This window comes from Triplophysa rosa, linkage group LG8 (assembly GCF_024868665.1).
Source record: "Triplophysa rosa linkage group LG8, Trosa_1v2, whole genome shotgun sequence".
Lineage (NCBI taxonomy): Eukaryota > Metazoa > Chordata > Actinopteri > Cypriniformes > Nemacheilidae > Triplophysa > Triplophysa rosa.
In genome coordinates this window covers 4,656,130-4,682,761 of record NC_079897.1, presented here as the reverse complement: position 1 = coordinate 4,682,761, position 26,632 = coordinate 4,656,130, and the positions used below count along the sequence as shown (strand labels likewise).

At 37.5% G+C, this 26,632-nt stretch overlaps 4 protein-coding genes across 5 annotated transcripts; 3 read left to right on the top strand and 1 right to left on the bottom strand.

Annotated features, from left to right (window-relative positions):
- The first annotated feature begins 560 nt into the window (after nt 1-560).
- Nucleotides 561-4,577, top strand: ccdc127a (coiled-coil domain containing 127a). Of its 2 annotated transcripts, none has more exons than XM_057340051.1 (3): nt 561-620; nt 2,698-2,821; nt 3,107-4,577. In XM_057340051.1, exons 2-3 carry the CDS (start codon nt 2,707-2,709, stop codon nt 3,799-3,801), a joined length of 810 nt encoding a protein of 269 aa, XP_057196034.1. In that variant the 5' UTR covers nt 561-620; nt 2,698-2,706; the 3' UTR covers nt 3,802-4,577. The 2 variants fall into 2 exon arrangements, with proteins under 2 accessions (XP_057196034.1, XP_057196033.1); XM_057340050.1 differs by lacking the exon at nt 561-620 and adding an exon at nt 2,090-2,349.
- A 28-nt stretch (nt 4,578-4,605) lies between these two features.
- Nucleotides 4,606-5,970, bottom strand: zmp:0000000930 (telethonin). The gene is made up of 2 exons (XM_057340052.1): nt 5,764-5,970; nt 4,606-5,457 (listed from the first exon to the last, which is right to left on the bottom strand). Exons 1-2 carry the CDS (start codon nt 5,898-5,900, stop codon nt 5,085-5,087), a joined length of 510 nt encoding a protein of 169 aa, XP_057196035.1. The 5' UTR covers nt 5,901-5,970; the 3' UTR covers nt 4,606-5,084.
- Nucleotides 5,971-10,826: 4,856 nt separating this feature from the next.
- Nucleotides 10,827-15,348, top strand: rnf144b (ring finger protein 144B). Its single transcript, XM_057341049.1, is given in 8 exon segments — nt 10,827-10,863; nt 10,866-10,990; nt 11,526-11,630; nt 12,880-12,940; nt 13,943-14,147; nt 14,235-14,379; nt 14,529-14,618; nt 14,781-15,348. Coding segments are annotated over 8 exon segments (933 nt in total). The 3' UTR covers nt 14,946-15,348.
- A 2,571-nt stretch (nt 15,349-17,919) lies between these two features.
- sqlea (squalene epoxidase a) lies at nt 17,920-25,321 on the top strand. Its single transcript, XM_057340471.1, has 11 exons — nt 17,920-18,459; nt 19,685-19,913; nt 20,151-20,328; nt 20,479-20,575; nt 21,159-21,272; nt 21,376-21,547; nt 21,663-21,758; nt 21,923-22,065; nt 23,420-23,516; nt 24,193-24,280; nt 24,419-25,321. Exons 1-11 carry the CDS (start codon nt 18,100-18,102, stop codon nt 24,609-24,611), a joined length of 1,767 nt encoding a protein of 588 aa, XP_057196454.1. The 5' UTR covers nt 17,920-18,099; the 3' UTR covers nt 24,612-25,321.
- Nucleotides 25,322-26,632: the final 1,311 nt, after the last annotated feature.

Sequence of the window (26,632 nt, the reverse complement as noted above, 5' to 3'; positions counted from 1 at the left end):
AGTAAATGCCTTTTTACATATAACACAATCTAATAAATATTATTGCCAAGTATTTGCAATAATAGAAAAAAAATATTTATACCCAGCACTGTAATAATAAATAAATATTGAGAAGGATAACCTAATGACTCAACTCACTTTTGTCACATCACCACGTGTGGTGAGTGAAAGTCTTGGGTGCTTACTCCATACAAAGTAGAATGCAGTTGGACAGACAACTGTATGACTTTACAGACTTCAGTGACAGACTTCAGTTAGGGCTGTCACGATTATTTAATAATCGTCTCATCGCGATTGTTTGGCCTCATCGCGATGGTTTCAGATTATTGCACATCTCTATAGAAGACACTAGGGGGAGCTGTAGTGCCTGCATATGACATATTTTAGTGTATTTATTCAGGTTTTTCCTGCATAGAGAAATTGAAGGCGGCCGCCTCCATCTAATGTCGTGCCGCCTTTTGGCCCTCGCCAAAATTATGTTGCGAGTCTTCACAAGAAATGCTGCAGTTGAGACGTTACGCCACAGTGGAGGCGCTGTTTCGTTATCAGCACACTGAGGCGCTAAAAAGAGTTGCAGAACAAGAGCCAGACTGTTTCACGGCTGTTTGTTTTGCATCCAAGTACGTTTCATTTCTTGATATTTATTAAATTAACATGACGTACATCATTGTAATGTCTTTAGCTGTGCAGTTGGATCGTTGAATCAGCGTATACTGTACACAGCGAGTTCGCCAGTATGAACGCACATTGCGTTAAGAACGACTCGCACACGATTGACTCATTTGAACCGATTCATTTAAACTATTGAACTTTTCAGTCACTAGCGAATATAAGAGATCCTTGAATAATTTAAAGTGAACCACAGAGAATGCAAGATGTGCAAGATTTAGAAAGATTGGTTAATGGTTAATTCAGTTGGCTATTGTGGGCTGAAAAGTTAGTTGAAATAATAAAAAAGCTTTATTTGATTAAAAAAACATTTCTGTTTGGTTGAATAAAAATAATGTTTTATACAACTTAATAATTGTCATTTTTATCTAATTTTATTAGAACTTTTAATATGTCAAACTCAGTCACTTTGGTTAAGCCACTTAAAGGTACGGTACGCCTGCGTGTGTGTGTAAAAGATCAGGATGGCACCACCTCCGCCTCATTTTGAGCCAGGAAAAACCCTGTTATTGTAACTAAAGCATTGTAATGCTTGTAAAATGTACCACCACAACACAATAAAAAATAAAGCATATACCATAAAAATAACCTGCAGTACAATTTAATATTATTTAAAATAATCTCAGTGTGAAAACCAGTCTACCAAAATTTCATTAACATAGAAGTAAAATTTTATTGTAGTCTTGTAAGTGAGAAAAAACAGACTAGAAGCATTTCTATGACTGATAGCATATCAATGGTGGCTTCACCCCTGATCAATTTACTTAATTTACAAGCATTTGGCGGTTGTATTATTGACAGGTAAAAGCCTAAACCTTAAATATATGATAAACCAATATTTTCCGATGTATTTCCAAGAAAAAAAAACATATTTTTTATATTCAGAACAATAGGTCATTTCAAAGCTGAATCAAAAATGTATGAGAATTAAATGTCAAGGCTCTAAAACAGATTAATCGCCATAATCATCAAAGCCCTAAAACAGACAATTAATCATCATAATCGCAATGATTTACTAGACAATTAATCGTCAGCCAAATTTCCTAATCGTGACAGCCCTAGTGACAGTATGTAGTGCAGACGAACAGTGCAAAGTATAAATAGACAGACTGTACAAAAAAAGACAATATACATTATACACATATGGACAGTATATAAACAAGATATACACAATAGACGTTGAACATACACATTAAATATGCAATTTTAAATAATGACAGCACATTACAAATATAATGTAAGTAAAGGATCTAACTGCAGTAAAAAGTGGTATAAGAAACTTTTAATCAGTTAAAGTTGTGGCTCTAATTAGTCTGGATGCCTAACATCTCTACTACCATGTATTTCAGTCTGCACATTTGATGCGCCTTTGGGAACATCAAGAACACATCACATGTGCAGCATTCATGACTATACTAATTCTGGCCGTGGGGGTGTTCAAATGTCAATGCAAGTGTATTTTTTAAAATTATGTCAAATACAAATTACATTTTTACAAACAAGTAACTAATAATATCGGAAAAATAAGAATTATAAATACGTATAGCAGCACAATATGCATTCTCTCGCTATATATAGAACATAATGCTAAATGGACCATTCGGTGTTTTTGACGGAATTGCATATTTCTGCCTGCCTGCCTGAAAAGATCGCATGCAGAAAACTTTTAGGTTGTTCAAAGTGAGTAAACAGTGATTATTTAAAAATATCTACATGATATGTACATTAAATTAATTCGACGAGCCTCGTATACATTCGCTTGGGTTTAACTAACTTACTGGTGGAGAAGTGCATGTCAGCTTCTGCTGCAGCGTTACAGCTGTCTGTTATTTTAGGAGGCTGGCGTTATTATTTTGACTTTTATAACTATAATGACGTTCATATGTGTGCAGTGTGGTGGTTTGTTTTGTGTGTAGTAACTTAGATTAAATATGTCTAGAGGACGTGTAATTTACACCTGTCATTGATGCAAAAAGCAATAACCATGCATGATTATATCAGAAGTATATACTTTGTGCATCTGATCAGAGTTTCTCCATGAACAACCTAAATAATCCTCCAAGATGGAATATTAGACCAGATCCAGGGCCAGATGACGGTGGGAGATGGAATTATGCCCTGCTGGTGCCCATGATCGGGCTGGCAGCATTTCGTAAGTATTTTTTATACAAGTTTTACAAGGGGATCATGTAATTTCTGTAATAGATATTCAGGCGAATGTCTAAACGTTGTTATATATTATATTATATGACAACTTGAATTTCAACTTTATTTGAGGTGTTTAGTGGAAACTCATTGAAGAAGGTTGAAGTGCTTTCACATGGGACACTGTCATAGTCATAATACAAGAAAGCAATTCAGAAAGCTACTGTTTTTGTAAAAGAAAAACAAAGTAATATTTTTTAAAAGAAAATGTACATGGTTCACTTTTATCTAGGTTGGATATGGACTCGAGAATCAAAAAGACAGATCCAAGATGTGAAAACCAGGTACGATAGCGACATGGCTGCCATCACCAGACACCTTGAGCTGAAGTACAGAGACAAACTGAAGGAAAACCATCGGACTGCAGCGCACCTGGAGGTAGAGCTCGAGAAGGAACGTCAACGCGTACAGGGCTACAGAAAGTCACTGATCTCTCAGAGCCAACAGGTCATGCAGGAAAGAAAGCAGCTTCAACAGGAACGACAACACCTGGAGCAGGAAAAGAACCGCCTGCTGGAGTCAGGTGCGGCCAGGGCAGCGCTGTGGGAAGCCCTGCAGCGAGAGGAGGAATGGCAGCGCAGGGCTCAGGCTCTGCTGATGGGACTGGAAGTGCAGCTAGTGAAGAGGCAGGAAGCTTTCTGCAGCATCCTGTTGCCACGGGAACATCGTCTGGAGATGGAGAAGAACCTGCTGCTGAAAGTGGTTAAAGACCCTGTGGGTGCTGAGCTGAACCTTGAAGATGATCTCAGGGACATTTTTAAGAACGACAGACACTGTGCAGATTTGTTAAACATGGATAAGCGTAAGAATGGGAATTTGATGTGGCTGTATCTCAGGTACTGGCAACTGCAGGTCACCCTGCAGAAATACAGGAGAGCGGAGGAGACGATTAAAGGAGCCCCACCAAACTTCAGCAAACCTTGGTGATAAAAAACAGGTGATAAACAGATCTCTAAAACATCTAGGTCTTGTAGTCTGGTATGTTTTTGCACTGATCTCTCTCTTACCATGTTGTGTTCATCAACTATTTATGATGCCAAACACCAGGCCTGTTGAGTCTTTGACCATTCTTTTACATTCTGAGCACTTCTGTTTTGTCTAACAAAAAGTTTATCTTTTTATTTGCCATTTATTTGTTTGGATCGAGGCGGGTCATGGGGCTAAAGCACATTTTGAGTTTAAGCTTTAACACTATAAATAAGGCTACTGTAATAAAGCTCAATAAAACGGGAAGGAGGCGGGAACCGGCGAACATTTAAACATTTTAATCAAAAATAAATAAAGAATAAAAGCATTAAAACAGGCCGGCAGCCCGTCACAGACGATTGCCGGCCACATGAACATAAACAAAACTTAACTAATGTCCGGGCCCGGTCCTCTCTCGCCGTATGCTCCTGCCGCTTGGCCTTTTATGCTTCCGATCTCCTCTGTGGGAGATACAAGGCCAGTGGCGCCCAGCTGACGCTCATTATCAATCGCATCACTGGCCTCGCTTGCTCCTCCCACGGCTCTCGTCACGCCTCCCTCGTCACAACTACTCATTGTAATGTTTTACAGTTGCTAAATTAAAGATGAATTGAAATGAATAGGATTTATTCATTATTAGTCTCATTGTTAAGATGGTTCTTAACTATTATATCCTTTGTGTTATTGTATAAATAAGAATATACTGTTGCTGAGATGTGCAATAAATGCCTTTCTGAAATGAAAGACGTAATACATTTCAAATGACTCAAAAAGTTTATTTTTGTTTCTGTTCTTATGCCACAATTACATGAATACACCTAACTGAAACTTGCAATTAAGAAACAATGTGTAAAAGATTGATACTCACATATTTCCAATAGATAAATGACAGCATATGGCATGGACGGTAAGTAAGTGACCCATATGACCTGACTTTGTAGACAAAATTTAAGACCATTTGGTTAAAGGTTATTGCAAAAATTGCAGAAAAGTTTATTCTAAGAAATAGTTTGTTTGCATATGCCACTTTTGATACCTATAACACAAAACATTTAAATCTTTATCAATGTCTCCAAATGCTTTAGTGGCTGTCGCATTTTCTTTCCCTAAGATTTCTCGAGTCATCTCATTTGTAAATAAATACACTGACACCCTTTAATGCGCTGTGATTAAGTCTTCAGAAATAGGACTGAGTTCACCCACCACACCATTTACCAGCTTTCATCACCTCATCATTCCCGTCGCTAGGAACGATGCGACTCTCGTGGTGGAGATATGAGGCAGGACGCTCTAAAGTCCTGACTCCTAGCTTGTATTACCATCGGCTTATGTTCGGTGATGGATGAAAGCTCTCTCTTCTGAGGCCAAATTCCATTTGAGCTAGTCTCAGAGTCCACTGCAGAGGGAGATCGGGTCACATCAGGCCTCGTGACATCCCTCGGCACAAACATTGGTATCGGGAGGATGTTTTTGTAAGGTAAGTGATATTCCTGCATGGGCTCCCCCTCTCTCCCCATGCAAAGAGTCTGGTTTGGGAATCTTCGCACTGTGAAATGAACCACCTGTTTGCTTTCATAGCTCTCCTTTCTCACCGAGTCTTTCTCCGAGCGTGTCATCCTGTGGAGGATATCAGAAGTTGGGTATAGTTATCTGTACTTAAGTGTTTTCTGTAAAGCTGCTTTGCTAAGCTCATTGTGAAAGCCCTATAGAAATAACATTTTATTGAAATTGAATGATCTTTTGTAACAGTTTCTAATGCCATCCACAGAAACTAACAATGTGGAACTCCACAATTCATACTTAACTGTATTCTGACCAAACACTCTGAGCAAGTATCTTGTGTATTAAAGAAATGGTTTATACAGAATAGACATTTAGGTGTGAGAAATGCATCATTCAGGAAGTGCTAAATAGAGGGCATACTTGTATTCTGGTCTCGTCTCCATCAGTAGATCTAACCAGGTGGCTTCATATGACTCTCTGGCAATTTCATCCATCTCCTGGAGATCACTGTAGGAGTTCAGTAGATATGACCTGGGCTTCCTGCTCAGGCAGTGCATCTCATCCGGTTAGGCTACTAAATAAAATAGAATCAGAATAGTGCAGGTCAGATCCTTAAGTGCCACTGGTTCTCCCCTGAGTGTTTCTCTGTCTTATAAATAAAAGTCTGTTGCTATTTTTACACCCTACCATCATGCCCACAGAAGTGTGTACAGATTGGTTTAGGTTGAGGAGGGGTGAAAATGACTAATCCCACGTCCATTTAACTGATATGTAAAACACAGCTCCACCAGCAGGTCAACTGTGCCAATGATCTGAGATCTGAGCTCAGCTTTCTAGTCGTGCGTGCGTCAGGACTTAATGTTTACTGCTGATAGCAACAAAACTATTCGGATTGCATTAGTGTTTTAAAATCATGGTAGTACAAAGCAACTTACGGTGAATTCAATCAATATATGTGTTCTCAAACTCAAGATCTCTGTGCTGCTAATGTAATGCCAGTTGTGTTTACTGTTAAAATTAAATATACACAGATGAATAAATGGATATATAAAACTTCATATCGCATGGTATATAGTGTACAGGTTAAAGCAAAAAAAACCATACAAAACATTCCTGACATCCTAAAAAACCTCAAAATAGACCAAGGTGCAGATTTCTCTGACATGTTGAAGGCTCTTTTGTCTCCGTCTGTTGTCAGCACCTGTGAAAGAGCATACACCATTATGGGATGCTTCTCGCACTGTTGCTATGGCATTCAGAGAAGCATGTGTCCTCATACCAGTCTCTTAGATTCATAGGCCTTTTAAATGAGAAACATAATCCATCACTCTGCAATATAAACAATTTTTTCTCAAGTTACTGATGAAACAGACTGCACTTTAGACGTGATGATTAAAGATAGAAATTATTGTCTTGAAACATGCAGAGTATATACAGTATTTCACCCACAAAACAAAAAATTATATATTTGAAAAGTTCTTTACATTAGCAAATAATTTTGTTTTCAAAAATAATGCATTCAAAGTAATATCAATCAAACTGCAGAAAGTTTTTTTTGATTAAGTAATAACTATAAAAAAAAGAAATACAGCTAACCCAATAAAAACATGATAACACAATAAAAACATGATTTATGAAAATGAGTTATCTCTTTTTGCAAATGAACTGCTTGTTATACTATTACTTACATGTTTCCCTAACATTCTTCCTTAACGTCATGAAAGCATTTTTTGCACTACAATAAATAAAATAACAGTAATAGCCTACTGTAGAAAATGAACACAACAACGAAACTTTTTAAATAAGAGTCATCGTTAGGATTATTATGGAGATGACAAAACCCCCATAAAATATAAAAAACAATAAAAGCCTTATTAGGAAAATGACACATTGTGATAATTCCTCCAAGAATAAGACCGAGTTTTTAAGTACATACAGGTTTAGAGGATTGCAGTGATGCCATCATCCTTTTAAAGCCTGGATAGGAATGTTGACAGCTTGCTGAGAAATTCTAGCGATGCATTTAACGCAAGGTACAGCATCACGTTACTACATTCTGAGCCAAAGCCAAAGCACTGACCCCACTGCACTGTTCCAATGAAAGCCTTGTGCCGACTGCAGCCGCAATACACGTGCAATATGATGGATGGCGAAATGGCCCTCAAGAGAAACAAAGATACACGCACACAAATCATTTTATGTTGTGAAATGAGAAGTATGATACATGTATAATGAACTTTCATTACATGTATTTCTGTTTTACATGTGAAACGTTATGTGCAAATAGGAAGGGAGAAAATGTATGATTTGAGATACAATGATGAACTTTCCATTAGGGGATCTGAGAGTGGGGGTGGGGATGTAATGGAGGACATTGGTTGTAATGGAATGTTGTAGATATAAATAGCAAGGTCATGATCTGAGATACGGAAATATATTATGTCATTATCTATGTGAGCGTATGATGTCATATATGAGCATATGACGCTTGATGGAAGAATTGCAGGGTTTGAAGATGCTGGGATTGTAATTTTTGGGTAACTTGATAGAGCAGCCTGTCTCTTCTGGATTTATTTTGTATCGACACTAGGGGGTGATGTTCTTGTGTTTATTATTCTGACAGTATATTGAGAATAATGGTTCCTTTCAGAACCATTAGTTTGTTTACAATACAGTTTCTACAATTAAGCAGTTACACATTATAAATTACAGGGTTATAAGCATTTAACCAACTAAAAATTTTTAAATATATTTTGGTTGCCTTGCCTCACATATTTTTTTATGTGAGAGAAGTAGTTAATATCGCTATTTTATAGCCTATTAATTTCATATTATTTTATATTAGTATGACTATAAATACGCCTATATAAAAAACACAATACATTGAACAGTAAAAAATAAAACTACAATTTAATAAAAAAAATGTTTATTTAATTTAAATCAAATTAATTTGATTTAAAATCTTGCAAATCTTTAATTTTGTTCTAAACTGAAACTGCAATTCTGACAGCCTACAAAGTGTTCAAGACTTATTCGTGATTGAAAGAGTTAACGTCGTCTTGGTGGGAGGAGAAACAGGAAGTGGCCAAACCCTTTTAATACCGTCCGATGGCACATGCAGTACTACACACACCTTTATACATGACGGTCTCGAGGTGAATGGGCGTGAAGCAGACTGACAGGTCATCATCATCCCCAGGTGCGATATCATCGTGGCAGTTAAACAGCATCACAGACCTGAAGACACAGATGCAGTGAACGCTGAGGTGAGTTTGGAGCTGTTTCTCAAACCTTCTGTAGCCCCTAAATGCCGGTTTATTTTAGGGCGTTCCCGAGAGAGCAACAAATGCCCGGGAGTGCTGTCCAGGTAGGCATCACACTACGTTTTAAAACACGTCCCGAATTTATAAATCTGGGTATTTTGGAACTGTTTTGATCTGCGTTGTGTTTGCGTGGAGATTAAGAGGAGGTTTTCTGTGTGATTGTAGTTTAGTTGAGTCACAGTAACTTGTCAGATTAGGTTTGTTTATGCGGAAGCGGTTTTTATTCAACTGCGTTGACCTCGTCAGTGCGCGGAAAGAATACAATAGTGTGTTGCATACTGCGCAGTGTGTACTAAATACTCCCTATTATTTTCAAATATATGTGAACCATAAGCAGTATTCAAAAATAAGTTTTAAAGGAATGTCAAGTCAATTGCTTTGCGGGATTCAGTTCTAGTGATAGAGTTTACTGAGTAGGCTAATAGCCTTGTGTAGAAGTTAATATTGTAATATTTCGTGTAGCCTAGTGTATAATATTTATCAATAACATATACTATATATAAAATAATAGCCTTTAAGTGATATGGTAGAATGGTATTTCAAATATGGCCAACATTTCCAGATTATTGCTGGAATGTAACAGCAATATTAGGCTACAGTGTCTAACAAAACGCAACATAAACTTAACCAAACATATTACACAACAACATATTAGTGCATTTTATTTAGTGTGTAATGTATTATGGTATATAATCTTCTTTATGGATTTTACTGTTTTGCAGACAATACGTATCAACTGAAGTGACTGGAAGTCATTGAGTACTGTAGGCGTTTTCTGTTCTTCATTTGGGAACATTTTACTAAATTTTAATCATTGTTTTGGGTTCAGTCATGTGATGTTCACTTCCCTGTGCTCGAAACCAAAGTATATGCAAATAATTTTTCAGTGCTGTGTTAATGCCACACAGCTCAACTAGATTTACTCGGTGACCCACTTTAAGACCTGCGAGTGACCAAGAATTCAGTCATTGTGTTACTGGGCTGATCAATAGTGCTCTGGGACGTTGACATAATATAAAAACCTCGTTCCTGCCAAATATTGATTGTTTTCTGATTCATTCAGTTTGTTTATTTGTTTTATAAACAGTTACACAGAGAGTACGACTTGCAGTTAAGGTCTGGTCAGCTTTCATAGACTGTGCAAATAATAAACAAAATAGGAAAGAATGTATAAAATACAAAATAACAATAATAATTAGGACAAAATCTAATGTAAACAGAATGTTGATCAGAGGTATGCAAGGCCTATATATACTAAAACTGAGCCACCAGTGTGAAGTTCAAGTGTATAAGTCATGTGCAAAATAGGGGAAGCGCACATATGTATTGTGTTATAACAGTACAAAATGCTACAAAGTTCACTGATTATAAAGGAGAAATTCATCCCTTTTGTTATGGTATAAAACGGTGCACATCAGGATAGATTAAACATGTTTCCAAGCAGATGGACATTGACAGTGTTATAAAGAATTCTGTCCATTCAATGCAAGTGTAGGTGTCGCATGTGTCCTAGTAATCGATAGTGACTGGAAAGTCTGTAGACATTTAGGCCAGTGATGCTGACCACATCGACCATGACGGAGCAGCCGTATATATGAAGAACACAAACATGACACAATGACCGAACAACATCTCTGTTCTCTCCGCTGCAAGCTTTCCTCTCGTTCTCTTTTATTTCTGACCTGTTCTGACAGGCGGGGCCCTCTAATCTAGCTTTATCCTGTATTATGTTATTATGACCTCTTCCCATTTGGTATTCGGCGGATGTGCAAGAAGGGAATGTGGACTAGTAGAATCAGTGAAGCAGTAAGTCTGGCCCAGGCTGGAATCTATTTGTCCCGTTTCTCTGGACCAACAAGTTTATTCCCGTGTTGCTGTGCTGTATTTAACAGGCCAGGTTAAGCAGGTTTTGTATTCGGATGCACAACAGACGAGAGATTAGGCAGTGCCTTTTTACTAACAGCTAAAGAGTTTTTCTTTTGTAATCGTTTCATTTGCTTGTAATTAACTGTATTGCGAATTCTCAAAAGTACTGCTCTACATTTTTTTCAAGTTTCTTTCTGTGATTACTCAATTGTTGTGTCTAATCTACATTCGGAAGAAACCACAGAGTTGCAGTCTGTCTTTTTGAGGTACTTGTGTCTGTTCCTCTTTAGAAACATGGCAGACACCAATTCATCATTTCTGAAGTTTAAGGGCTAAGCAAGGAAAGGTCCAGCATGGAGGTAGAAACCAACACGATTTACTGCAAACTCTGCCTGACCGACTGTCCGGAACCGGAGACCAGTACGCTGCGTTCCTGTAACTGCATCTTCTGTGTCCAGGTGAGAATTTTGTTAAAAAATATCTCACTACAGACGCACATGATGTACTTTTATGTAAAACAAGACAATGCTTTTCTTGACTGCTCTATTTTTCTGTACAATGAAAGTCAAAGATGACTGAAGCATTCTGTCTAATATCTCCATCTGCGTTCATCATGAGAGTGAATAATAAAGTGGGGCACTGTCCCTTTAAATGTCTAAGTATTAGCTGTATAGTGGGATCATGTCTACGTATATATTTTGCCATAAGCAGGTGTTTATCTCTAGCTATGCTCTAGGTTATTACAAGGCTCCTGTGAAAGGCAGAAATAAACAAAGCACACACAACACAAGTGTTCAGTCTCCGAGTGGGAGGTTGTTTTCTTTCACATACTCTTTAAGATTAGCCCGACTGGCCCGTTCCTCTGAGACTTGTGTGCAGTCTGTTCCATATCTCAGAGCACAAAACTGTTTTTGCAATTCGGTTTAGTGACACTGGTGGCGCAGAAAAGTCATTTCACAGACAGGAAGTCACATCTGTGCATTCTCTCTGCAGTGTTTAAGGCAGTATGTCCCGCTAGCTATTAAGGGCGGTGCAGGAGGTGCCATTACCTGCCCTGACCTGGCCTGCAAGAACACTGGAACTCTGCTGGACTCTGAGGTACATCCATTCATCCATATCTCCCTGTTCTGCTTTCTTATACTGGCACATCAAGTTTCCAGCTCGGCAGATCACGCTATGAATATTGACACTGTAAACACTGTTGTTGACACAATAAAATCTTTCCAGTTCCAAGCATCAAGCCTATTTTTAATTATTGCTGTTTGCCAAGGCATCCAGCCATATCTAGGAACCAGAATATCATAGTGACTTAGGGGTGAGTCTGTTGACTTTCAACAAAGCCAAGTCATTAAAGAGTACATAACTAGGGATTTTTAAGGTCCTACTTTGGTTTATGGAGTGTACAACAGCAAGTTTATGTACATAGAAGGTGTAAAAACACTATTATTTCATAATAATAGGCAGTTATTCTTACCCTACTTCTTGACTGACTATCAAATGATTCATCTGTCAAATCCCCTCCTTTCTGCTAGCCAAGTCTAATGTGATTGGTCAGATGGTCTAGTCTGCTGTGATTGGTCTACCGCGAATGAGGCTCACGAGCTACAGTGTTTGAGGGAGAAGAGTGAAGTTTTTGCGGGCAGTCCTAGCAAAACGTAGGCGGGGACTATATGTAGTGATGTAAATCTGCGGAGGTTCGCGAATCGGACTAGAGACGACTCGTTTGCGTGATTCAGATTCGACTCCCTTTTTTCTAAGCCAACAACTTTATTCATTCACCTTCGGATTTACAACTTGGCAGACTGCTTACTTTCAAACACGGCAACATTACACTGTGTGAAATGTAATTTTCATGATCTCATGTTATGTTTAAATATTACTTTCCCTTTAAATTTATGTACAATAATCATTCAGCTGGCTAAAGCATCCCCTGCTTTTATTACACTGCTCTCTGGAATACTTCGTTCTGATTGGTCAAAGCATTCTGGGACAAAATTACGTTCTGTAACAACCAATAAACTGCATAAATGACTGTTATCCTAGGCAACTGATTTCTTACAGTACATACTGTATCTATGCTAGGTGCATCTATGTTTTTAATTCTCAAATTAATAAAATAATGGTAATTCAATTATTATTTCATTTTTATTTACTTATTTTGTCACGAAATAAGTAAGTGAAATAATGTTATGGTTAACTTTGGTAATGACTGACTAACTCTACATATCGTTGGTTCCACTAAATAACACCAGACGTGTTATGCATTTTTGCGAAATAATGTAAAGAACATATCTGTAGCTGTTGAAACATGACATGGATCATAAAATGAATTTCCTTGTTTGTGCAGATCACCTCCTTCGCCCCAGGTGATCAGGTCGAGCTCTATCAACGCCTCCGATTTGAAAGAGGTATGTGCTTATTATGTCATTCAAGTGTGTTATTAGTAAATTTCTTTTAAATTAAAAACAAGAACGTTTATTTTTTAGTTTATACTTTTTATGTTCCTCTCAGAAAAACGTCGTTGTAAACAACACTTAAGGACACTTAAAAGTACACTTTAATCAACGTAAAAGTGCGGCAGTAGTACACTTACAAGTAAACTAGTACTTACTACACCAAGTAAATTAACTTTGCTTGAGTATACTTCAAAAAATGAACTTGAAGTATACTTATTTTTTGTAAGGGTGTATATGTTTACCACTTCCCATAATCCCTGTAAACATTAATTCCCGTAACTGTCACTTTCAATTCTGGAGTGACTATACATGACATGACCACAAAGTTTTAAGTAAGTGTTATTACGTAATAAAGACAGTTGGACTGAAGCCCATAGAATATGCTAGAGTCATAGGCTGTGATCCAAAAACGTGAATAAAAGTATTTCAAAGGTGTGCTCCCTATGTCGCTTTTACAGTACAAGCACTATGAACACAGCTCATCCAATCAGAATTTAGAGTTAAAAGTAACTGTTTAATTCAAAGTTCAATTGAACTGCCTGGTTCCAGCTCTGCATTTACGTCACACCGTTACACAAGTGCCAGAAAGACAATGAGCTTATTCACACTACAGAGTGGGATTTTCTTCCTCCACTGTCTCAGTCAGCATCCGAATCTCTCTTAACATGCTACAGCCTGTCTGTTGCAAGAGTAAAACAAACCCTGATTTGCCAATCAGACAGGCCGTGTAAAAGTGATTGGTAATACTGGCATTCCCAGAATGCTCGGCTGGCACACTGTTATACTGTAGTTCCTCTTGAGAGAGTGGGAAATGTTAGTAAACCTGAGTCAAAAATACCAGTGAGGAATTTTGCAAACAAGTGAAATGGATTTGCTACTCGGGCTGTTTCATGGATGCTGGAGACAGTTTTAGGTTTGTCTAAGTTGTTTTTCATTCAACTTTTTCCCTCTCAGGTGTTCAGCTAGACCCCAATAAAGCTTGGTGCCCCATGCTGGACTGCCAGGCTGTGTGCAATGTGACGCCCGGTACCGAAGGCATACCGACACCTGTCCCCTGTCCGGCATGTCATGTCGTCTTCTGCTGCGGCTGCAGAGGCCCCTGGGAGGACGGGCACTCTTGCTCTCAGCATCAGCCACTGATGACACTATCAGAGGACAGGTCAGTGTGACCGTAACTTAAACTCACAAATGCACGGATGAATCATCACTGAGTATGTGATCATAACTTTGCGTGCCGTCTCTGCAGTGGTTTTGCCGGCACTGACACTGATGCGGCAATCAAACAGTGTCCCATGTGCGGCGTCTACATAGAGCGCAACCAGGGCTGCGCTCAGATGCTGTGCAAGAGCTGCAAGCACACGTTCTGCTGGTACTGCTTACAAAATCTGGATGTGAGTATCATCTTGTGTGTTTCATAAAATAACATAAATAGTTACAAGGTTTTACAAAGTACTGTGGTAAAAGTATGTGTTCCTTGTTTGTAAACTGCTTTGGGTAGTGTCTGCTAAATAAATGAATGTAAATGTCGCCATGGTAACAGGGCGATATATTTCTGAGACATTACGACAAAGGACCATGCAGAAACAAACTGGGGCATTCCAGAGCTTCAGTCATGTGGAACAGAACACAGGTGAGCTGGAACATCAGCTAATTTTGATATGGGACATTTAAGAGATATTTTGACATATATACATATATAGTCTTAAGACTTGCTCTCTTAAGACTATGAAAAGCTATTTACCTGCTTGGGTTTCTCCTCTTACTCCATGTCACATGTTGGTGATGTCATCAGGTGGTGGGTATACTGGTGGGCGTCAGCATCATCGTACTAGTGACATCGCCACTGCTGCTCCTTGCCTCGCCCTGCATCCTGTGCTGCGTGTGCAAACCCTGCCATGCCAAGACGTCCAAGAAGAAGAAGAGAAAAGATAAGAAGCCATCAGATTCCACCGCATAGCAAACGTCATCTCACGTCTATAGCACCCTTCACGTGCCAAATGCTATTCTCGCTAGCCAGGTGCACAAGTGCCTCATTCTCAGTGCCTGGTATTTGGTGGGTTTATTTTGCCTTTAGGTGCATGGGATGTCATTAAGCCAAAACCTGTTTTTCGTTTGTGTAACAATTGTTATATTATAAAACATTCATAGACTGTAGCAATGGGTTGAACTCTGCTTAAAAGGTTTATTGTTTCTGTATAATTTTCTAGACCAAAGGATCTGATCTCCTCTTCTGTACTATAAAGTGTAAATACTGTATTTATGATTCTGGGTACTGTTCTGCTTTTTTACATTTGTTGATTTTTTTCTGCACAAGATATTTTATAAAACGTCCCTACAATAAACAAAATGGCTCAAACTGAGCAGTGAAAAGTGTTGCATCAGTTTGTCTGTATATTTTTATAAATACAGTTTGCTTTCTCACACACGCAGAGGCTATATTCTATTTCACTCAAGAAATAAATCTTGCTTCGATTCTCTTTTTTTTTAATGTATGTGTAATTTTTATAATGTATGATTCAGGATTCATGTTAAAAAGTAATGACATTCTGGCTGACAAAATAAGTTGGAGTCTGTGAACACTAACTTTTCCAGGTCCTGCATAAAAGAAAGGCCTTCTTACGTGGAAAGCATTATGAAATCATGTATTTCATAACTAGAAAATATACAATACACAAATGTTCTTAACACCAAGTCAGTATCTGTAAATTGACAGTCAGCAAGCCTTTCTGATTGGCTAGAAATCGTGGGCGAAACTACTGGCTGGGGTTTTTGCCATCTGTTTCTGTTTACAGTTCAGTATCTATATGTAAATGGCACTTAGTTTATAATTATTATTGTGGTTCATTTGTAGCAAATCAACAAACTTAAATAATATTCTAAAAAGATGCATTTTTTGTTGTACCAATAAATTTTAGAGGGATATGATTTTGAAGAAATATTATTTGATATGAGAGCGACACCGTGTGGCTAAAGGCGGAACTGCGTTTTTGCAAATTGGAAACAACGGGATGTATTTGCAATGTTTGTAAAACAAGAATCCTAGTTAACAAAAATAGCATATGTATACAATAATATATCAATGCCATGGTATTAACATCTGAATGCACGAGAATACACAATGCATCCCACACAGTCTCCTCTAATGTTTAGAACCAGAAATATAAGTTCAAACATGGCCTCATAAAACCCACATACCCTAATAATAAATGAAGGTGAGAATAGATCTCTGTATGAAAGAGAAAGATACAAAAATATTTTCCCTCTCAATATTTGCAGCTTGTTTTAAAAAGCAAATTCCTGATTTGCTGTAGTCATTCAGCAGAACTGATACAACTTTCAAACCTCCTCAGAGAGCACATTAATAGTGTTAGTGTGTAATTATGATTGTGAAAACATCTTGACTACGCACTCAGCAGTGAAGAGGACACGATAAGGTGGACAAATTCATTTGAACACACAGACGCTTGACGCCCAACACAGCTGTCAGTGTCTCACATGATTACAGTGATTACAGGGGAATTTTCTGAAAGAATTTTTCAATGCAGTGTTTGTGAATGTGATTTTAGTGAATCCCACAAAATAAGTCACTCGCTCTAAAATTAGTGACAAGAGCAGCCTATTTTGGGAGAAATGCAACAATTTGCTTGGTTAGGATGCTTTGGTGGTACTAATTATAAACACACAATTTAAATAAGACCAGATAATTCGTCTTGGCATGAAATGATTATATGCTTTTTTCATGAGAAAAAATTGGAATGAAATTCACACTCAGGTCAGATGGATGATTCTATTCTATTCTATTCTATTCTATTCTATACTATTCTATTCTATTCTAGACTTCCAGAATTAACATCAGGGCTGATGATGAGTCAACTTTGATGAGCATCTCAGAAGGTATGCACATAAATAAAAACACAAGTAAATCTAAAAATATCCCTTATTTCATAATGTGAGGCAAAGGATTCAGGGCATAATAGACTTTCTGTAGCACTTTGGAAAACATGAATAATCTTAACATAAGGCCAATTGAACTCTCAGCTGACTGTGAAGCTGACATGACATCATTATGACACCATGCTATGCTTTCATTAGTTTTTTTAAGCTGTTATGACTAAAAGGTGGGTGCCTTTACCGTGAGTGTGTCATATTATGTGAAGGCCATTTCAACCTTTGTTTCTACTTGATTGTATCCCATGAATTCATTCACAGAATCTGGAAAAATACTGTACGGTTAAACAACACAGGGCACTGCATTTTTAAAATGTGCATATTTTCTCCATCGTTGTTGAACAATATACACGAGGGCCTTAACTCTGATGCAGTAGATCACAAAGAGACTAAAAAACATGACAAACCTGATAATTGTAAACGAATACCACGAATGCTTGTGCTAGACATAAATGCATCAGGTAAATACTTCGCATCGGGTTTATACACTGTTTGTATCCTACTTAGGTTTCAACTATTACAAAGTAATTTGAAAATTAAACTCCTAAAACAATATTTGTGATTACATGGATTACTACAGGTACATGTTTTTTTTTTGTTTTTTTCAAGGGACGTTATCAAACAAAACGTTATTGCTTAAAAGTGCCTTTAACATTACATTATATACATTAAGACCATTGTTTGCATTTAAAATGGATTAACAGACTTGTTCATTCACAGATATACGGTTTTAGCCCTTGCTACCTGCACATTTATGCTCTTTTCTTCAAAACGCATGTTTTCTACTACGTCAGATCATACTACTGCCCTCCAGCCCATTCGCCAACCAGCAGCTTGAGATTGGCCAATGGCCAGATAGCGTGAGCTCTGCTCACTGAAGATTCGGTGCGGATTGGCTCATTCTAGGCAGAGGAGGCGGTACGCGGCCGTCTACAAATTGCAAGACGATCCGCGCCCTCATTATCATAAATTATTCAGCATCATCCAGCAGCATTGCACACAGGTTGAGTGCACACATGTGCAGGATATTACACTTCTTTTTATTTATAATTATTAATAATAAGGCGCATTTTGATTGATTTCTCGAACTAAAGGAGTTTAAAAAAGAACACTATTTTTTGCATTTTTATATTGCATATTGTCAACCCAGAAGCCTGTTTTGGATGACCTTTCTTGCGAAAAATTCCTGCCTTGTTTTAAAGCTTTTTTATTTTCGACTTTTTGTGGCCTTAAATATATTTGAACTGAATTCCGATATGTGGACCTTTCTCGGCATAGCAAGCTTTACATACGTCTATAAGAAATATGATGCATTGATGAGCTCAGCGCACATAGAGCTGATAGTGGCCGCAGTGGTGTGCGTTTCCGTGGGTCTGCTCATTACGTGTCTCGGATTCCGTGGACAGTCGCTCAACGTGTCTCACTTATTTCAGCTTCCCCTCCGACTCTTAACCACCTTCCCTCTGACAAAAAAACTTGTCTCTACATCAAACACAAACGGCTCGGGACACACTTCTAAGAAGGTGAGATATTGTGTTTTATCACATTTCATTTTCTGTGTTTTCTGTTTTTGAGGCTTCATTTATTATCGAAATATCATGCAATCTTGCGGAAACTATTCTATTATTAGAGGTACGTAATTTCAAATAATCAACGGGACTAACATGTTATTTAAAAAACTAAATTGAACTGAAATCTCTCTTAAATTACATATCAAAATATAGACTAACAGAATTTACATTATATTTACATAAGTGAAGCATGTCCATAGATGATGAGATGAACTTGTAACGGCTTAAAGGGAAAGTTCACCCCAAAATAAAACTTCGGTCATCATTTATTCACCCTCACGTCGTTCAAAACCTATGCCTGTTTCTTCTGTGGAGAACAAAAGAAGTTTCACAAAAGAAAGAACGTCATTTTGGTTTTGTGTCCATACAATGGAAGTCAATAGGGGCCGGTGTTGTTTGGTTACCAACGTTCTTAAAAATATCTTCTTTTGTGTTCTGCAGAGGAAGGAAAGGCAAACAAATTTGGAATGACATGAAGGAAGTTTCATTTTTTGGGAATGATCTCTGTCACTATCAGTGTTGGGCAAGTTACTAGTTACTTATTACATATTCAATAGTGTAATTAGATTACTGTACAAATTACTCTCTCCAAAAAGTATTTAATTACTTATTATTACTAATTGCTTTCTATATCCTACATCAACCTTTATTAGTTAAATGATTCAAGGATAGACATGAAACGGCTCTTTTGATTCATTCAAATAAATAATATAAAACTAGGCTATATAAAGTAGCATTATTAACTGACCAAAGTATTACAAATGTGAGAATTATACATTAAAGCACAGATTTTAAAGTTAGACTTTGAATTTTGATGTCAATTCACTATTGCACACACATATATTACACAAAGTATTTAGTTTAATTACACCAGAAGTAACTGTACTTAAATTACAGAAAAAATAGAGTAATCCCTTACTTTACTTTTTTCAAGGGAAAAGTAATTAAATTACAGTAACTAATTACTAATAATTATTTTTTACATTTTTTACTAGCAGTACGCAAGACACAAGCGTTTCTTGATAATATATAACCTATATTAAAACTGTAACAATGCCCCTTGTGAAATTATATGAATGAATGAATTATATAATAAAGCTATTTTATATTTATTTATTATAATATCAATACATTCTGATATAATAATAATAACATTGTTTCTGCCTTTTCTTACTAGAAAGATGTACAACAAAAGAGATCGTCCGACACTCAGTGTGTTCAAACAGAGGACCCAGACGTCCTCATAGTGGGTGCGGGTGTGCTGGGGGCGGCCATGGCCACGGTTCTGGCCCGAGATGGCCGGCGGGTCACGGTGGTGGAGAGGGACTTGCGAGAGCCGGATCGGATAGTTGGGGAACTTCTGCAGCCCGGAGGATACATAGCACTTAAAGATCTCGGGCTGGAGGGTACAGAAACCCAGTTTACTGTTACACCTGATCTGACTTCTCTTACATAATTAATGCATGGTGGTTCCAATCCTCCTTAAATAAATCACATAATGTATAAATATTTTGATCATGGCTGGAATATGAACCAGACCTGAGTGTCAGATGAAGAAGCAGACTACAATCATGGTACATTTTTACTTTTCTATTTCAAAAACTCTTTCAGTCCCTCAAACTGTCCTGTCTGTCTTCTCCCAGGTGCGGTCGAGGGCCTGGACGCCCATGTGGTGAATGGTTATGTAATTCATGACCTAGAGAGCAGGTCAGAAGTGGAGATCCCATATCCCCAGGATGAGAACAGCATTCAATGTGGACGTGCCTTCCACCACGGGCGCTTCATCATGGGACTGCGCCAGGCTGCCCTCGCTGAGCCCAAGTAAATTCCTTATCGAATTTGTCATTTCTACAAATGAATAAGTCATCTTAAGTGCATATTGTCATAGCAAAAAAAGAACATACTTGTATGTTATATGGTCATTCTAATGCCTTCAACAAAACTCTAATTCAAAATGTTTTATTTGCACAGTGTGATGTTTGTAGAAGGAACAGTGACCAGCCTGATAGAAGAAGTTGGTTGTGTGACAGGAATTCAGTATAGGGGAAAAGATGTGGGAATCCCCAAGGTAACCACACACGGATATACTGAGATCCCACGAAAATAATAACACATTTTTGATTAATTCATATTAAAGGAATACTTCACCTTCAAAGTGAAAATTCTGTCATCATTTACTCACCCTGTTGTCATTTTAGACCTGTGTGATTTTCTTTCTTTCACAAAACACAAAAGCAGATATTTTGAAAAATGGTGGTAACCACAAAACCGTTGGTCCCCATTGATTTCTACTGTATGAACACATAACCAATGCAAGTCAATGGGGCCCTACAGTTTTCTGTTACCAACACTTTTCAAAACATATTTTTTGTCTTCTGCAGAAGAAAATCATACAGGTTTGAAATGACAAGAGGGCGTGAAAATAATGACAAAGGTAAACTATTCCTTTAACAATCAATATTTTTTCAAATGAATTGTAAAAGAAAACATTCACATTGAAATAATTACAGTTATTCAGGATTTTTAAATGAACCACAGGTATAAAATCTGATGTGAAATGCTTTTCAAATATTTCCTCGATTTCATTTGATTTGGTTCAAGATTAAATGCTTTAGGTGTTATTTAAAGATCTTTTTTGGGATCTCTTTCAGGAGATGTATGCTCCTCTGACCATAGTGGCTGACGGCTGCTTCTCCAAGTTCCGTAAAAACCTGATCTCTGGGAAAGCAAAAGTGTCGTCTCATTTTGTTGGTTGCATACTGAAGGTAAATATAAAGTTGACATTTGTATTGTATTTGTATTTGTAATTGTAAAACAAAAAACGACTTTTAAAGATGTGGAAAGAATCAGTGTTACGTTTTCTCTCAGAACTGTCCCCAGTTCAAACCCAACCACGCAGAGCTGGTTCTTGCTGACCCCAGTCCTGTGCTGATCTATCAGATCTCCTCCAATGAAACTCGAGTTCTGGTGGACATCAGAGGAGAGATGCCCCGAGACCTGATGGAGTACATGACTGAAAAAATCTACCCACAACTGCCAGGTATCTGACCAATTCATGTAAAACATTTTCTGATTTAATATTTTTGTTGTTTTTTTGGTTACATAGAAGACAACTTTACTGCAATATAATTTTAACAGAAATGTGTTTTGTGTAGAGCACATAAAAGAGCCCTTCATGTTGGCACTGCAGAACGATCGCTTGCGAACGATGCCTGCGAGCTTCCTGCCACCCTCACCGGTCAATAAACCAGGTATAGGCCATAAAATTATTACATGGGCAGTTCAAAAATGTAAATATGAACTATTCATCCTTATAGGATAATAAAAGCTTGCATAAAAGTACAACTTTTATGGTAACAACAGTTAGCCTATATTATAATAATAAGAGAGTGACTTACCGCTTGTACTCCATCAGGAGTTCTGCTCTTGGGGGACGCGTACAACATGCGACATCCGTTGACGGGTGGGGGAATGAGCGTTGTGCTGAATGACGTTCGCATCTGGAGGGAACTTCTCAAAAACATCTCAGACCTATATGACAACAGCGTCGTGCTCAAGGTAATCAGACACACCTGAAAAACACATCTGCAGCGCAAAAGAAAAGAGGTGACAAGAATGCACATTTAACCTGACCTTAAACCTGTGAAGTGTTTTTTTAAGAATTTGAAGCATCTGTGAGAATCAACAGCTTTCTGCTCAGAGAATTTAGCAATCAAATACACAAAGAAAATATGAAGAGTTCAGATGCAAAAGGGGTCATATGACACGGCTAAAACGAATATTATCATTTGTTTTAGATGTAATGCAATGTGTATATACGATTTAAGGTTCAAAAATGCTGTATTTTCCACATTTTTCCACATGCACGGATGTTTGTATCTCCTCTTTGCCCCGATCTCTCTGAAACGCGCAGATTTTTTACAAAGCTTATTGCTCTGAAAAAGCGAGGTGTGCTATGATTGGCCAGTTAACCAGTGCGTAGTGATTGGTCAAATACTGCAAGCGTGTGACGGAAATGTAACGCCTCTTACTTATTTGGAACATCAGGTTCCAACGCAATTATACTGACAGGTACGCCCACCTTACTTGCGTATACATTTGGGCGGTCTTAGTCAAATCATACCATGAACTGATGTAGATTTGTGGGGGTGTGGTTACATGAGGCGTTTCAGGCAGGTCTGGGTGAGCATTCGCTTTTAGATAGAATGCATCTTTTGTTCAAACACTTTCATTTATGCAATTTTACGTGTCTAATACATACATGTGCAACTTATAACACCAAAGATACAGAAAAACACGTATCCGCGCCATATGACCCCTATAAGTGCCATTTGAAAATGTCTTATTCTTTTTTATAAGGCTCCTGTTTAGGTTCAGTGACTTCACTTTAATGGCAATGAATGCATCCTCTTTGCCATAATTTTTTTTATATAAAAATCAAAGCCTGATAAAAAAACAATAATTTTTTAAAGAAAAATGTCAGACAGCACTTTTGCATATGAACTCTTCAAATATACAAATTTTGTCCTATAATATTTAATTTAAAATATTAGGTAGGTAATGTGTGAGTAAAAAGAGCAAAAAATGATTTAAATTTGAGTAATTTATTATGTATTTCAACATTTGTGTGGTCAGTATAACCATAAATGAAATCATTGCTAAAATTTGCAAATAACAGGAATCAATTTTTAAAAATATACGTAATTACATCACTACAAAATTTGAGGCCAATATAAAAGTTGAGGTCTAAAAACAGTATAGTAAAAATTATGAATAATGAACTATAATATTTACGTTATGCATTTAGCAGAAGACTTTATTAATAGCGGCATACAAATGAGGGTGCATTTAACAGTTTGAACTGGGATCATCACATGATTAAAGTGAGAATATAAAATGTTTTTGCTGTCAGGCAAAGAAGAAATTCCACTGGGAGAGGAAATCATCTCACTCGTTCGTAGTGAACGTCTTGGCTCAGGCTCTGTACGAGCTGTTCGCTGCAACTGACAGTAAGTTAAACCAACACCGGGACAACACACAGGCACATAATATAAAAAATCATTTTCAAGCTACTTGAATGGCACCATATAGAATTCATTACCTGTACTATGATTATCTTTGCACACTCTGATTAAGAGTTAAAGGAATAGTTTATCCCCCCCAAAATTAGAAAAAATATATTTAAAAAACCGTTGGTAGCCAAACAACACTGTCCCCTATCGACTTCCACTATATGAAAACAAAACCACTAAGATGTTTCTCAAAATATCTTCTTTTGTGTTTCACAAATGAAATAGTTTCATACAGGTTTTGAATGACCAAAGAATAAAACAACAATAACAGAATTTGTATTTTTGGGTGAACAAATGCATCACATGCTGCATACATTTGATTCGCAATTTGATTCGTCTTAAAACATTCTTTTAGTTCCAGGTTAAATAAACAAAATCCAAGATTTTTAACATGGTCTCAGACTTTTGGGCTCTTCATACTTTGGTCATTCAAAACCTGTATGCAACTTTTCATCTGTGAAACACAAAAGAAGATATTTTGAGAAATGTCTTAGTGGTTTTGTGTTCATACAGTGAAAGTCGATAGGGGACAATGTTGTAACTTGTTTAGCTACCAACATCCTGACAATTGCCAGAAAATTACATACAGTATACAACCTCTGTTTTTTTTCAGATTCACTGCAGCAGTTGAGAAAAGCCTGTTTCCGTTATTTCAAGCTCGGTGGAGAATGTGTCAATGGGCCGATTGGTCTCCTATCAGTGTAAGTGATTCACAAACCCGACACAACTTCATAAACATCAGTGTGGACCTGAAGTCAAAGCATCTCAGTATGTCTCTGCAGATATCTAAGATCTGTCACAAACAGTATCACTAAATGAATCATCTTTTCTTTCCTCAGATTGACGCCAAAACCCTTGACTCTCATTGGTCACTTCTTCGCCGTGGCCCTGTATGCCATATACTTCAACTTCAGCTCTGAATCCTGGCTCATGAAACCACGAGCTTTGGTCAACAGTGTAGCCGTTCTGTACAGAGCTTGCACTGTCATGTTTCCCCTCATTTACTCTGAACTAAAGTACCTGAAGGAATGAACTCTTTGTAAATTGTATTTTTTTCTTGATTGTAAAAAAGTTCGAATTTCTTCTACCATTGGATCCAGAACATCTGCGATGTGACGGATGCATCTGAGCGCCTTATTTTTTTTCTAAAAAAGAGAAAGAAATCAAGAAAACCAGCAGCCCAACAGCCTCAGATTAATTGTTTGTCTGCCATTGTTGGCTACAGTAGTAATAGGGTTTTTGATGTTATTACCAAGAGGCCATGCCTTATATTCTCATTCACTTTACATGATGAGATATGCTGTATTTTATTATCAAAAATACATTTGTTTTTATTCAATCAGTCAACTATCAAACCACTAAGCTGTTTGAACTGTAACATTTTGTAGATAGCCTATTTTACGATCAGTGTGGCCGTATCTCTAAAGCACTTATTTTTGTTCTATAAAGCCATTTTCTTTATCAAAATTGTGTACAATTATATTGTCTTAAATTTGCATATGTGGCCTTTCATTGTTATATTTGTCTTTAACTGTCGCTTCAAACTGATCATTTTGATATGATGTTTTTCGTGGCAAATGATGGGCAGATCAATTATTACCCTTAAGTGCAATTTATCTTCTTTTTCTTTAATATGTGAAGCCTATTGAGTGAAATCATGGACTATTTCCTGACAAGAGCTTTAAGGAACTATTTAGCTTGTGTGGTTAATTCATATAATAACGTCAACCATGAGCTACTGTAGCCTGTAGGTTAGGATCTGTTCATGCCATCATTCACGACATTTCTGACTTTGCAACGATTTATTGTTCCACAGACACTTTGCTTTGGATATTTCAGGTGAAGTGTCATTTTATAATGTTTCATAAGCCCGAAAAAAATGACCAAAATGTTGCATTTGTATGCCTCATTCTTTTTAATTGGATGAAAGTCTACTGGATAAATAACCAAGCTTAATACTTGGATAATGTAACTATATGTCCACAAGGTGGCGTGCTTGCTTCATCAGGATGGAGAACGTATGGGCTGACCCTGTATTTTTCCAAAAATAAACAAAATACATAAAAAACATTAGTCAGACGGTTTCATCGGATGCACGCAGCTGGCCCGAAGTTAACTTCCGGTCTTGTGTATGGTTATAATAAAACAATTAATTTGACATTTTATTGTATTTTAATTGTATTAAATAAAACTACTCAAAAGTTGGGCCATCGATTCTTTGCAGAGGTCTAGGGGAAGTTAAATTTGGACCGCACTTAAACTGAAACAGTAAACAATTCCAATGTTGTCCACATTAACATCATGGCTCATACCTGAATGTCATTTTTCACACATGAATCTGAATGTCCTGGTTTCTCTATATCTCTGTGGCTCAGCTGAGAGCTGGTTTGGATCTGGTGTTGCAATGAACTGATATCTCTCCAGATCCTTCCAGACCAATGATGCTCTGGGGCTCTCTATCGTGGGCATTATCTGCCAGGGGAAGTACGGCCACGGCATAATAAACAAAATACATAAAAAAACATTAGTCAGACGGTTTCATCGGATTCACGCAGCTGGCCCGAAGTTAACTTCCGGTCTTGTGTTTGGTTATAATAAAACAATTCATTTGACATTTTATTGTATTTTAATTGTATTAAATAAAACTACTCAAAAGTTAGGCCATCGAGTCTTTGCAGAGGTCTAGGGGAAGTTAAATTTGGACCACACTTAAACTGAAACAGTAAACAATTCCAATGTTGTCCACATTAACATCATGGCTAATACCTGAATGTCATTTTTCACACATGAATCTGAATGTCCTGGTTTCTCTATATCTCTGTGGCTCAGCTGAGAGCTGGTTTGGATCTGGTGTTGCAAGAACTTATATCTCTCCAGATCCCTCCAGACCCATGATGCTCTGGGGCTCTCAATCGTGGGCATTATCTGCCAGGGGAAGTACGGCCACGGCATGGAGGAAGGATAGGCCATCATCTCTTCAAATGTCATTCTTGGATCTACTTTGAGTGGACGACCGATAAACGCAGGCACACGCCTCCAGAGATTCTCCAGCC

Coding starts and splice junctions, on each gene's coding strand:
- sqlea (XM_057340471.1), top strand. CDS start 18,100: ATGACCTTTCTTGCGAAAAATTCCTGCCTTGTTTTAAAGCTTTTTTAT. Junction 21,273..21,375: donor TTGTTGGTTGCATACTGAAG/GTAAATATAAAG, acceptor GTTTTCTCTCAG/AACTGTCCCCAGTTCAAACC. Junction 21,759..21,922: donor CTCACCGGTCAATAAACCAG/GTATAGGCCATA, acceptor GTACTCCATCAG/GAGTTCTGCTCTTGGGGGAC.
- zmp:0000000930 (XM_057340052.1), bottom strand. CDS start 5,900: ATGCACTGCCTGAGCAGGAAGCCCAGGTCATATCTACTGAACTCCTAC. Junction 5,458..5,763: donor GAGACGAGACCAGAATACAA/GTATGCCCTCTA, acceptor TATCCTCCACAG/GATGACACGCTCGGAGAAAG.
- ccdc127a (XM_057340050.1), top strand. CDS start 2,323: ATGCAGAAAACTTTTAGGTTGTTCAAA. Junction 2,350..2,697: donor AAACTTTTAGGTTGTTCAAA/GTGAGTAAACAG, acceptor GCATCTGATCAG/AGTTTCTCCATGAACAACCT. Junction 2,822..3,106: donor GATCGGGCTGGCAGCATTTC/GTAAGTATTTTT, acceptor ACTTTTATCTAG/GTTGGATATGGACTCGAGAA.